Here is a 14,228-nt window from a genome sequence, read left to right as displayed (position 1 = left end):
GAGGGATCACTGAATAAGATCTGTCAGATGCAGAAAAGTATAATGTTCAGCTTTGCTCGTAGCTACTTGTAGGCAACAATATTTCAGACAATATCATTAATATGGAAAAATATAGTCTATCTACAGGATATACATGATACATGTGCCACATCAGTACTTTGCGTGCTTTTTGAGTGGCAATTATGCTCAACGTAGCAACAGACACAAAGACAGGCAAAGCTTGTTCAGAAGCTACAAGTCTGATTCAGGCATGTCAGCCATTAAGTATCCAATGCCATAGCGGCCGTTTGGAGCTGTGTCTGCTTCCGGAGTGGGGGATCCATTTTGTTTTCGGTAAATGTTGTTTCCAACCATTGGCGAGTGCATCTCAGTTGGGGTCTTGCTGTGTAGAAGACTGGCATCATCTTCTTCCAAGTTGGAGTTCTCCTTCAGAATCCGTCCCTTTTTGTAAGAGACTGAGGCCAGAGAGTTGGAGCCATCATCCATTATGTTAAAATAACGGATGATGAAGATGACTGGGACAGGGAGTATGGCGACTAACACAAGGCCAATACAGACAGCCAAGCCCCACGTTGGGTAACTCAGAAATCTGTCGGTACCCTAGGAAAATAGACAGAAGAATTCTAAAACAGACGTATTTGAATAATTTGTAATTTGCTTGTACGATGGGTTCAGCACTTCTTGGATTTTGTTTCGAATTTGCACTAATTTTCACAGGGAGTGAAACTGGCCTCTGTCAGACCCCAAGCCAGTATGACAGGAAATAAGCAAACCCATTTCCTTCATTGGAAAATGTTGCAAAGTGGGCTTCCAATTGGTTTCACATTCTTGTGATAAATTAATATTGCCCAAACAAAATTTTGTATTTTTCAATCACACTTCTCGGAATCTCTAAGACTGAGACTGACTCATCAATTCAAGCAGCCATTTTTGCAATCTAAGTGACAATGATAGATATCCAAATGAGATGCAAAACACTTTTTTTTAAACAGATCTAAAGGATTTAATATAATTAATTAGATAATTTTTAAAAATCCCATGTTCAAAATTTGTCAGGGCTCAATCTTCAAGCAGACAACTATCATGGATGACCCATGGAGTTATATTTGACTCCAAGATCAGCTGCTGATTGCACAGCTCAGCTGTCATTACTTCCACCTCTGTAACATTTCCCAGCTCCATTCATTTTGTGCACAGCTGTTCTTTTACAACTTTAGGGGCAAAGCTTTTCCCTCGCTGAAAGTGGTGAAAAAGGTTATGAAAAGGATTGCGGGAGGAGGTGGCCCTGGAGAGATATTCAGCCCCTTCTTGCCTCAGCAACTGTGCTGGTAGAGCGGCTCCTTTGGGATCATTTTCTTAGGGGAGAAAGTGAGGTCTGCAGATGCTGGAGTATCAGAGCTGAAAATGTATTGCTGGAAAAGCGCAGGTCAGGCAGCATCCAAGGAACAGGAAATTCGACGTTTCGGGCATAAGCCCTTCCTGATGAAGGGCTTATGCCCAAAACGTCGAATTTCCTGTTCCTTGGATGCTGCCTGACCTGCTGCGCTTTTCCAGCAACACATCACTTTCTTAGGGACAAGTGTTTGTAAGTTGGTCATTTGTAAATTCGAGGACGTCTGTATTTTTAATGTAAATCTAGTGCCCTCGCTTCCTTTAACTTCAACAATTTCTCTTTCATTTTACAATAGTAGTAACTTCTGCTATTGACAAATGTAGCTTTCGACAATGTTTCTCAAATTGTTGGATGGAATTATTTGAACACCGATTTTTAGTCAACAAATGAGGAGCATTTTGGGGTGACAATAGTTCGGCCTGCACCTTTACCTCCTAAGCCATTAGTTTGCCGTCTCATTCCTGATAATCTGATGGACAGCATGTTATCATGCAGAGCTAGCTATTTTCAGGTTGTCCAGCTGACACTAGGGACTCCCACAGAAACAATTTCCAACAGGACAAGGGGGTGAGGAAGGAATTGGAAAAGTTTGCCGTTGGGAAAGACGAAACAGTGTACCAAGATACCTTTATGTGGTCAACAACAGCATTCCTGCTCCACTTGCCCAACAAGGAATTGCAACAGGTCAAACGTAAGGACTTGCCTGTGTGTTGTGGTCTTTTGCTACCTTTTCTCAGCATTAACAAACCCTGGTCAGCCAACAGGCAATTTAAAAAAAAATCCTGTACTGTTAGTATTAATGGCAGGGCCAGTATTTGTTGCCCCACCCTAGTTTTCCAGGTTCTCTAAGCCATTTCATAAGGCACTCAACCATCAACAACATCGCTGTGACCTGGAGTCACATGTAAATCAGACCAATTAAGTATGACAGATTTCCTTCACTCAGGGACATTAGTAAACCAGAATAGTTTTTACAACAATTGGCAATGGTTGTCTTTAGACCAGCTTTTGATTCCAGATTCTTTTTTTAATTGCTTTCAGATTTGACCATCTACCACAGTGGGATTCAAACCCATGTCCCAAAACATTAAGCTGACAATCTGAATTACCACTCCAGTGATTTCTCTGTTACACCACCACCTCCCCCAGTCACAGTGGTACACTCAATGTGATAACATCATCACAATGTGACTCAATCAATTTTACATTAGATCCTATCGCTGTGGCAGGTGATCGTTCCATGTCTGACATCGAGCCAAGTAGTGGAGGTTCCAGTGTTAGACAGGGATGACAAAGTCAAAAGTCACACAACACACCACGTTATAGCCCAATAGGATTATCTGAAATCACCAACTTTCAGAGCCTAGCCCCTTCACCAAGCTCTAAAGGTTTGTGATTTCAAATAAACCTGTTGGCTATAACTTGGTGTCATCTGGCTTTGGATTTCAGGCAAGTTGGTATTGTGGATACAATTTGTGAACACATGCAAAAACAATTGATGCTTCATAACTACCCTCAAGATTCTCATTTAAGTACCCATTTAGAACTCAAACTCCAAATAGAGTTTTTCTGGTTTGGATCTCTAGCTCATCTATCAGTTCTTTCCTCTAAGGGGATGGCAGTTTAAACATGACAATACTATGATTACAGCTGAAAATGTGTTGCTGGAAAAGCGCAGCAGGTCAGGCAGCATCCAAGGAACAGAAAATTTGACGTTTCGGGCATAAGCCCTTCATCAGGAATCAGGCTTATGCCCGAAACGTCGAATTGCCTGTTCCTTGGATGCTGCCTGACCTGCTGCGCTTTTCCAGCAACACATTTTCAGCTCTGATCTCCAGCATCTGCAGACCTCACTTTCTCCTCCAATACTATTACAGTCAATGTTGGTCCATGGCTGAACATATTGATCAATATTAATGTTGGTCTGATATTTTTTCCTCCTGCAATGACAGATTCTGAAGTTCTGGAGCAGAGAAGGCTAATTGGTACTTCTGATTGGGAATTGCATTAATTGTCTACATATCCTGCTGTTAACAATTCAATGTTATGACCCCAAATAACACATGTGCACATATATACGTAGAGAATCACAAAGCAGCATGATTATTGATGTACACAACACTCACCAATTCACTAATCCAGGCCTCGTAGCCTGGTGGACTCAAACACATCTGGACAATGCTTGCCACAAGCAAAGCAATCAAAATAAGTGGAGAAATGTATTTCCATGTGTAATAGTAATATCTGAAAGGAGTGAATCCAAGCATATCCTTCAAGTCCTCCATGAACCTGATAAAATTCAACAGAAAATCAAATGTTCTTTTTGTACAATTACTTTTATCAGTCTATAAAACAGAAAGTTCCGGAAGAAAGAGCCTCTTATCATGTTAGTTTTATTGTGGCAAATACACCTATGGCATGTTTCTTTTTAGGGTGAGTTCAGCAGCTTTGTAATATACTGAGTGGAGAAATATTTTGGCTCTTTGTTGAGGACGTAGAAAATCTGAGGGGAGAACTTCCAATTCTAGAGGCAGAGGGGCAACATAAACAGGTAGGATGATGGCAATACCAGAACAGTGCCATCTTCCAACTGGGATTGAATTCTGGGTTGAAAGGTCAAGTTTGGGTTTTCCTGTCCGGCTGCCAGTTGAGACTTTAAGTGATTTATTAATGATCGCTGTATGAGCTATTCTTGCTAAGGCTGCAATTATTTCAACATCAAGCTGGACAAGTAAGAGTCGGCCCAACCAAATGGCAAATCAGTGAAGGTGAATAAAATAACTTGTATCCTGTCACCAAACCACTCCTTATTTACATATGGAGTGCCCTTGATGCTGATCCAACTCCCTCAGAGCCAGCTCTCAAAGTGAACAGAACCTCTGACACTCCTGTTTATATCTGCCAGCCAGGGCTCCCTGATTGGAACTGATTTACAACCCCACTCCAAGGACTACCTGGCTGACCTGGTCACAATCACTACAACCCTCCCCTCTGAATCCCAGGACAATGGCCAGTTTCCTTTGTAGCTCCTCCTGGGGCAGTTTAGCACTGGGTCAGCTTCATCCAACTCTGCCTCTGACACAGGCAGCATGTCATGCACAGTAGCTCGCCTCTTGTGCCCGGAGTGTCTCAGAAGAAATTCATTCTCCTCTTCAGGTGACACATGTGCTGAGGAAGCGAGATATGCCATGTCTATCTCAGATTCCAAGGTATCTTCAACACCTGAAGTGGGAGAACCCACGGTTTAGGAACAGTCCGAAAGGCAGTTGAGGAGCTGGGCACATTTTACACACACACCGTTTTGCATGTTTGTAGCTTTCATATTGTCCATGTGCTTGTTCAGGATCGTCACACCTACTCGAACTTTATATGTCACTAGACCTGTCCTTGCATTGACCCCATGCCTCTTAACCATGCAGGGCCATTCCCATGGTCCCTACACCAAACTTTATCCTCTGAAGTAAACTTTAGCAGAATCTTGTGTCTGGCATGGCATTCCTGATGCCATTTCACCAACACTACCTCAGGTCCAGGAAGATCGGATTTAACCTGGCTTGGAGTCTTCTGCCCATTAGCAATTCTGCTGGAGTTATCCCTTTAGTTGCATGATGGGTGGTGCTTTTATCAAATCGGAACCGGGACAGTTTGGCATCGAGAGAAGCTGTAGGCTGTTTGTTCAAGCTTGCCTTCAAAGTTTGAACTTCTCTTTCAGAAGACCATTGGATAATGGATGGTATCCAGCTGTCCTTATGAGGAAAACCATTCGACTTTAGGAAATACTCAACTTCCCTGCTAGCAAATGATGGCCTATTATCTGTGACCAACACTTCCGGGAGTTCATGTATTGCAAAAGACACATTCAGTTTTTCTACTGTAGTCCCCGTGTGTGACAAATTAACTCTGACTCAAAGTAGCTGGATGAGCAGCGTCCACAATGACTAAGAATATGAAGTCCATGAAAGGACCTACATAGCTGATGTGTAACTGACTCCTGGGTTTATCCAGCAACTCCCATGAATGTGAGGGTGCTAATTTATAATGCATAAATGAAGAGCTTTGTTAACGTCACTCCAATAAGGTGTTTTTGAATCTGAATTCAGAATGGTCAAGCATAAATATTAATCTTCACTCAGATGATCTCCAAGTTCTCCTTTAAGAGGTAATTCACTATCACTAACTCTCATTTGTGTCACTAGATGGCGTAGTATAGAGTACAAAGCTCACAAAGAATAACTGCTGCCTGTACTATGGAATAAAAACCTTGCATAACAAAACTAGAATATAACTTGATGGGAAATTATAATTGGCAGAACCAATATTTTTCAGTCACTTCTTGTTACACCACTTTTAGTAAGTTTTGAAGTATCACAGGACTGTTGGTACATACTTATCTGTGCCATAAACCCAAGCGACAACAATATTTTCCAGGATGACCACAATTAGCAGGGGTAGTGTGGCGGAGTAATCATCAAACATGGTTACAAAGTAGTTTCCAGAGCGCTGCACAAAGAGGAGACCTACACTGAAAGCCACGAGACAACAGCCAACTAGAGTAAAGGAAAATATATATTACAGACCTGACAGATGGCCAAAGTACATTGCAAATCACCTACAAATAAGCTGACTGTAATCCTGTAATTGCTAGCAGAGTAAGCATGAAAAGGAAGCAGAGTTTTAAAATTGTAAGACTTTTCCACAATGTGATACTACAAGCAATGCTCATTGAATAAAGGCACCAGTGTTCCCTGTCCAAAGCCTTTCATGGGTCCACATTGAAAATAAAATTTATACATTGTCCACTGTGAGAGTTTCAATATTTATTTCTTTCACGTACAAAGTCAGAGACAGAGAACTTGCTTGTTGGCCGATTTTGTATTTGAAGAATTGCCCTGAAGTCAAAGCTCCACAATGAAATGCTGAATCTTTCATACAATTCCCAGGCAAGATTGAGCCACTGAGTCAAAATGTATGCTGAGTAAGCAAACTTTCTATTAGCTCAGTTGTGGCTCTTAACAATTTTTCTTTTTAATAATAACAGGGGAGAAAGAACTGTTAGATTAACCATAATTTCTCAAGCTGTCAGTCGCAGTCTGCAGTCAGCATGTGTGGCTGAGTAAGGGAATTGCATTTGAGGGTTTCCATCATTGACAAATCCTGGTGAAGTTAAGTTTCAGTTTCTGAAAGCAGTGAGGCATGGATCATGGTGAAAACAGAGGAGGCAGTATTAAACATGTAACACTGCCTGCAAGCTGTTTTAGACATTTTGAACTTTAAACTACAGACTGTTGGTAATAAACTCAAAGGGCATTGATAGGGTTGATAATAGGAAACTTTTTCCCATAGTAGAGGGATCAATAGCTGGGGAATAAGTTCAAAGTAATGGGTTGGAGGATTAGAGGAGATTCAAAGAAGAATGCTTTCACCCAGTAGGTGGTGGGTTTCTGGAACTCACTGTTTGGAAGGGTCGTAGAGGTAAGTGCCATAACAGCATTTAATAAATATTTAGATGACCATTTAAAGAGCCATTGTTTATCAGACTACAGACTAAGTGTTGGTAAATTGAACTGGGAAAAGTAGATTCTTGATGACCAGCATGAACACAATGAACTGAAGGACTTCTTCGTAAAACTCTATGGCTATGATTCAAGAGGAGTCTGTTTCTGCAGTAAGTTCCAAGCAGGTTAATATCATAAGGGGTCAATCTATCCACCCAAAGAAACTTTGGTACCGATGAATTTCTCTTCTATCTAAATATGACTTTGTTTTTTGACAGCGTTATGTGACCAATCAAATATTATAAGAAAATCGACTGTTGAAAACATAACCTCTAAATGTGCAATTTTAAATGGAATGATAAAGCCGAGCCTTCCTAAATCCTGTTCACTCGTATACAACCAAATGTTAACTGTCCTGGTAAAATTATCAAAGAGCAAAATCACAGCTTATTTTGGAACAAGATGAAATGTTTCACAAAATTACTTACTGGTGAGAATTTCTTTGCGCATTTTGAATGTGTCTACAAGAGGGGTGAGTATTCCTTCAATGGTGCCAAACATGCTGCCCAAGCCCAGATTTACTAACATCAGGAAGAACAACACTGACCAGAAGGGTGATGCTGGGAAGTGCGTCATGGCCTCAGTGAAGGCAATGAAGGCTAAGCCTGTTCCCTGCACAGCCTGCAAAACAGAAAGCGAATAAAGAACATGTTAAGAATCAGGTTGTATGCATGATAAAACATTGCAGAATTATGCTCCAGGATCTCGGATCCATGGGTAAATTTGGAATTTTTCAGCCTGTCTACAGTAAAGGTTTGTTGGTGGTTCCAGAGACTGTACTCATTCAAGTATAAGGAATCTTCAGAACCCGAATCATTCACTGTGACTTCAGAATGTCATGTTCAGAATGCATCAGTTACTGACTACGTATGGCAAGAACAGATATCTCTTTTATTCAGGCAGATGTACCAGAGAGCACATGGCAGATGGAAATAATGAAATTTGGGATGGCTTATATTTCCCTTTTATTCCAATAATCTCATCATTTCCAAACACTCGCTAGGGTTGAGTGAGTTCTGCTTACACCTGCCCTCAGATTCAAAAGAATCTTTGACAGATGTTAAATCAATCAGTGTCCTACAATAAATAACTCCATTACCCAGATAAGCTTTCCTTTATCCAGAAAAGCTCTATTCTTAGATTTACTGTAGACTTACCTGGTTAAGTTCATCCTCTAATTGACATGAATCCAGGCCTAACTTTGGAAATTCCTCTTCCTTCACCTCCTTTATAATGTTGTACATCTGATGATAATCCGTTGCTGAAACATCTGATAAATTAACATGATGAGGAATGAGATCATGACTGACTGCACCTACTTTAAGCATTTCCAGGATCTTGTCTGTGTTTCTGCAATGTAACACATGGAGCCACATCACTGTGAGTAACAACATGCAATCCTTGGGTGAAACTGGTATGGAATAGGGAATCAATACCCACCTCACAATACATTTTTCATTGATAATATTCGCTTTAAAGCCCAAGACAGCAAACACTACCAGTGTTGCTAACACAGATGTAAAGAAGTTGATGAAGGAGACAAGGACAGCATCAAAATGGCAGTTGTTATCTCGTTTGTTGTAACTGGAGAAAGCAATCACACCGCCAAACCCTAGCCCGAGGGCAAAGAATACTTGGGTTGCAGCCCCTCTCCAGACCTGAGGGTCCAACATAATTTCCAACTGTGAGGTAAGAAAAGAGATTGTCATTAGTGCTCTGTGCAGACTCAGCCAATTCCATCATATACTCAAAGTACAGCAAAGTTTTTTTGCTTACAAAGCACTACAGACCATCCCCAAGATTTGCTACTGTAACATAAACAAGCTCAAACACATTCACCTTGCAGCCTTGGCATGACCATTGCCACAGGGCACTCTAAATGAACATTCAAGATATTGCCATAAAAACCAATCTAAAATTAGCTGGTGACTGCCACAGAAGGTTCCACATAAACTTCTACCTATTATTACATTTTCTGATATATCTCCCCTCTTTTCACTCATATGGTACTGCGAGTTATTTCTGCATTTTCTCTGCAGCTTTCTTATTTGCTATTCATCTGTTTAGATATCAACTGTGTTCAAACTACTGTAATGACACACCAAATGTGTTCAAATGGCTTCCAATATCATGACAACTACCATCTAGAAGGAGTAGGGAAGCAGATATGTGAGAATATCACAACTGCAAATTCCCCTCAAAGTCACTCACTATCCTGATGTGGAAATAAATCCCCAATCCTTCAGAATCACTAGGTCAAAATCCTGGAAATCCTTCCCAGTACTCTGCAGTGACAAAAGGAAGCAGCTCACTACCACCTTCTTAAGGGCAACTTGTGATGGGGCAATGAATGCTAGCCCACCCAGCAATGCTCATATCCAATGAATAAATGAACAAAAGGAGGGGATATTGGAATAAGGAGAAAGAGAACAGACATATAAATAGAGGTTTTAAATAGTGGTGCTAGGTGCCATTTCTACAAGTGAGAACTAATCGGAATTGGGACAACAGACAATCTTTCACTATGGTCTCTTTAATTAGATTGGATTTATGATGTATTTTGTAGATAACTAATTGCAGTACAATTTAAATGGTAAAATTATGTATAATTTACAATACAGAAGCATGCTATTCAAAGAAACTGGTCTTTTCTGGTGCTTATGCTTGTATACTCTACTTCCTCTAACCTCACCAGCATATTAATTTAGTCCTTTCTCCTCTCTTGCCTCTCCTTACAGACATCAATACTAATCACCTCATTTGCTCCACATAATAGCAAGTTCTACATCATAACCACACTCTGGATAATGAGGTTCCAAATTATTTACTGGTGGCTGTCTTATATGTAAGTGCTTGAGAACTTGGCCTCTTGTAACTGTTGTAACTATTTATGTTTGTCCATTTAAGTATTGCAACCTTTATAATAAGGAATATTTTGCTGATGTAGCTTTTTAATACTGTCCACAATATAACTAGTGTCTGTTGTTGAAACTGCAAACTATACCAACCATTAATTATATTGACAGATTCATTAATCACATAACCTGTACATATCTAAGCAATAAATCTTGTTTGTAATTCTTTTGCTGAGTTTTGGAATAAAATTCCCTTGTGAGGGAAATAAATTAAAATTTTAGATCTTTTTTATGATTATTGTATTAGCTTGAGTGCATAGTTTGATCTGAATAGATTTATTCCAGGACTGGAATAAACGAAGTTAAAAATCACACAACACCAGGTTATAGTCCAACAGGTTTAATTGGAAGCACGCTAGCTTTCGGTGATACCTGATGAAGGAGCGTCGCTCTGAAAGCTAGTGCGCTTCCAATTAAACCTGTTGGACTATAACCTGGTGTTGTATGATTTTTAACTTTGTACACACCAGTCCAACACCGGCATCTCCAAATCATGGAATAAACTAGTTTGTGATCACCATGAAGCTACTGGTACACTCTACCACTAGGTGGCATGCAATATAACAATTGTGTGCGCTTATCTGGAATTTCAGCACAACGTGGTACTGACAGAGTCATTATGAAGCATTTTTAAATTGAACAATAAAACTGAGCAGACCATACCTTAGGGGTAAACATGTAACGGATTCCATCCAAAGAACCTTTCAGGAGAAGACCTCGAACCAGGAAGCAGATAAGTACAACATAGGGAAACAGAGAACTAAAATACATCACCTGAAAAATATGTGGAGGTCAATTATTTTCAACAAAAGAATAAAAAGAAATCCTTTTCACTTATAGAAAATATGTGGACACTTAACAATTTCATTACTGCATTTCAACCAATCTGCATGATTGAAACTTTGTTAAATGAAAGGGTTTTTCAGTTGTAATCAGTATTGGCCTTTATTGTATTTTTAGCGTAATAATAGATTTTAATAAAGCTGGACAGTAGAAAATGTGCAGTTGACAACATTAATTAGATCCATACTAAACTAAATATGCAAGATGATCTGCAATTAAAATTACAAGATAAGGTAGCTGATTAGGAACTCTAACCTCCTTGGCTGCATGATGGCTCAGTGGTTAGCACCGTTGCCTTACCACACCAGGGACCCAGGATCGATTCCACCCTCAAGGAATTGTCTGTGTGCAATGTGCACATTCTCCTTATGTCTGCATGGGTTTCCTCTGGGTGCTCCTTCCACTCTTCAAAGCTGAGCAGGTTAAATGGGTTGGCCATGCTAAATTGCCCATAGTGTTCAAACATGTGCAGGTTAGGTGAGTTAGCCATGGGAAATGCAGGGTTACAGTAATAGGGTAGGGGAGGGGAGTCTGTGTAGGATACTCTTTGGAGGACTGGTGTGGATTTGATGGGATAAATTGTCTTCTTCAGCACTGTAGGGATTCTATGGTGAATGACTCACTTCCTGCCTTCCAAAGTCTATCTACCATTGACAAAGTTTAAGTCAAGAGTTTATTGGAAAACTCTCTACTTGCCTGGATAAGTGCAGCTCAAACAACACTTCAAAAAGCTGGCCCATCTGGCCTGCTTCATTGGCACCATGTCTACCACCTGCAACATTCATTCCTTCATTACTGACACACAGTAGCATCAGTGTGTCCCACCTGCAAGATGCAAAAGTTTAGCTCGCCTCCTTCGACAGCACCTTGCAAACTCATGACCTGGACCATATAGAAGGCCAAGGACAGCAGATGCTTGGGAACACTAGCATCTGCAAGTTACGATTCAAGCCAATCATCATTCTGGCATGTAAGTTTATCTCTGTTCCTTCACTGCTGCTGGGTCAAAATCCTGGAACTTCCATCCTAACAGCACTGGGTGTCCCTTCACCCCAAGAACTGCAGAATTCAAGAAGGCAGACCACCTTCTCCAGAGCAATTAGAGATGGGGAATAAATTCACAGGCGACTGACTGTGTGGAGTTTGCATGTTCTCCCCGTGTCTGCATGGGTTTCCTCTGGGTGCTCCGATTTCCTCCCACAATCCAAAGATGTGCGGGTCAGGTGAATTGGCCATGCTAAAATTGCCCATAGTGTTAGGTAGGGGTAAACGTAGGGGTATGGGTATGGGTGGGTTGCGCTTCGGTGGGTCGGTGTGGACTTGTTGGGCCGAAGGGCCTGTTTCCACACTGTAAGTCTAGTCTAGTCTAGTCTAGTCAAATCTTGGTCTAGCCAGTGATACTCATATTTCATGATTGAATAAAATGATTATAGCTTACTTTTTTTAGAACCTCAGCAATTTTTTCTTCCTGGAAGAAAGTGAGGACTGCAGACTCTGATCTCCAGAGTCACAAAGTGTGGTGCTAGAAAAGCATAGCCGGCCAGGCTGCATCCAAGGAGCAGGAGAGTTGACATTTCCTGATGAAGTGCTTATGCATAAAACATCGACTCTCCTGCTCCTCGGATGCTGTCTGACCTACTGTGCTTTTCTAGCACCACACTTTTAGACTCTGATCTCCAGCATCTGCAGTCTTCACTTTCTCCTAGTTGATTTTAAGCTTACTATGAGGCCTCTTCCAAGGATGCTTACTCCTTAGAAGTTCTCCTCTTCCCTCTACAACTCCTTTCTTCCTGTCAACATCTTATAAATCTCTAGACAGTAATGGGCTCTCTAACTGGTGGACACTGCTAAACCTGCCAGTCATCCTTTGACATGTTCTTCAAAATGAGCTTCACCAGCAGATTTTCCTGAGGGGGTCAGATTGTTTCCTCACCAGAAGCTCACTCTAAAACAACTAGCTGAATTTGTATCGTCCTGTTAATAAACTGCCATGTTTTCAGTCCGGTATGTTTGAAAGCAAATCATTTCTGGATTTCAGAGGTTTGTGGATTAAGGAATGATAAGGGCAAAATTAATTGCAGCCACTGTAGAGATCAGTAGTAGAGAAGCAGGAGGCTGGAAGAACTCAGCAAGCCAGGCAGCATCAGGAGGTGGAGAAGTTAACATTTCAGTTATAACCTTTCAGAGCAAATATTTACAGTTATATTGATATCAAAGTGATAGAAATGGGTAAGCTGAAAGATATCTGACATTTAAAACATAGCAGCCTGAATAAAAAGCTTTCAGCAGCTTCTGGCTACTTGCATTACATGAACAGTTGGAATGGGTAGTTCATGAATTGAGTGGGTCCAGTCAAAGAAATTCCAGCCAGTGGTGTTTCTGAAAAATAGACTTCCAGAATATAGAGGTCACAGGATATAGGTACATATTTCAAGGTTGCTTCCAGAAATTTAATTCGACAAACATTAACATCAGTCCAAAAAGGTATAACCAAAAGCCAAACCAACGAATGGATTTTAAAGAACTCCAATTAGGGCATCTTTGGCTGAAAATGTGGTTGTCAACAGTGAGGTGAAGAAACCTTGTGGGGAACAATGCAGAACTCTTAGAAGATGAACAGGTTACAGAGACAGGGAGGGATCATGCTGTGGGAGATCTGAGGTCAGTATAAATCAATAAGCATAGGCTAATGGGTGAATGGGTCTTTAGTTTCCATAGGATATGAACAGTAGCAGAACATGGATAAGGAAAAGATAGGATAGAACGATAAAAAGCAGAAGACATGCCTAGAAACTTCTAGAATCGTTCAGGTTATAAGTGACTGAAGATTTGGATGAGAGTTTTGGCAGCAATTAAGATAACGATGGAAAGGGACAAATGACACTTTGGTGCTGGGGGTGGATAGAGAGTGTAGGGTTTGAAGCCTTTTATGGTGCCAGGGAAAATGAGGGGCTCAGTGCAGACTGTATGGATTTTGCAGAGGGACTAGACAAAGATCAATGACTTTTGTCTTCCCATCATTTTACTGGAGGAAAAGGAGATTACTGAGAATGCATATTTTACAAGCAACCTCATAATAGGCAGAGCAGGAGATGAGATGGATGATACTGGATGAAGCCTATATATGTGTGAAACCCAACTCCATCTCTTTGGACGCTGATAGCTTAAAGCTGTATGTAGATAAAGATGAGAAGGCAACTTGATGCCTTATGGGTATCAAAATGTAATTATCTCAAAGTGTGTCATGAAGCCATCGATAATTAGAGTCATATAGATGGAAAAAGACCTAGTGGTCTAATTCATCCATACTGACTACGTTTCCCAAACTAAACTATTCCAATTTGCGTTTGATCCATATCCCTCCAAACCATTTCCAATCACGTACTTGTCCAATTGTCTTTTAAATGTTGTAACTGGACCAATTTCTTGGCAGTTCTTTCTACATATGAACCACACACTGTGTGAAAAGGTTGCCCCTCAGCTCCCTTTTGAATCTTTCTCCGCTCATCTTAAAAATATGCC

At 40.7% G+C, this 14,228-nt stretch overlaps 1 protein-coding gene across 1 annotated transcript in view; it reads right to left on the bottom strand.

The window, feature by feature from the left end:
* Window positions 1-231: 231 nt before the first annotated feature.
* The window catches only part of slc6a15 (solute carrier family 6 member 15), a 35,356-nt gene continuing 21,359 nt past the window's right edge, over window positions 232-14,228 (bottom strand). The window contains exons 5-11 of the mRNA XM_060839301.1: window positions 10,527-10,637; window positions 8,389-8,630; window positions 8,106-8,298; window positions 7,377-7,569; window positions 5,781-5,940; window positions 3,520-3,682; window positions 232-600 (exon numbers count right to left, since the gene is read on the bottom strand). Coding sequence (XP_060695284.1) covers window positions 232-600; window positions 3,520-3,682; window positions 5,781-5,940; window positions 7,377-7,569; window positions 8,106-8,298; window positions 8,389-8,630; window positions 10,527-10,637 — 1,431 coding nt within the window. The remainder of the gene's footprint in view (window positions 601-3,519; window positions 3,683-5,780; window positions 5,941-7,376; window positions 7,570-8,105; window positions 8,299-8,388; window positions 8,631-10,526; window positions 10,638-14,228) is intronic.

This window comes from Hemiscyllium ocellatum, chromosome 19, assembly GCF_020745735.1.
Source record: "Hemiscyllium ocellatum isolate sHemOce1 chromosome 19, sHemOce1.pat.X.cur, whole genome shotgun sequence".
NCBI classification, from domain to species: domain Eukaryota; kingdom Metazoa; phylum Chordata; class Chondrichthyes; order Orectolobiformes; family Hemiscylliidae; genus Hemiscyllium; species Hemiscyllium ocellatum.
The sequence above is the reverse complement of the archived record's forward strand: the minus strand, read 5'-3'. Positions and strand labels throughout refer to the sequence as shown.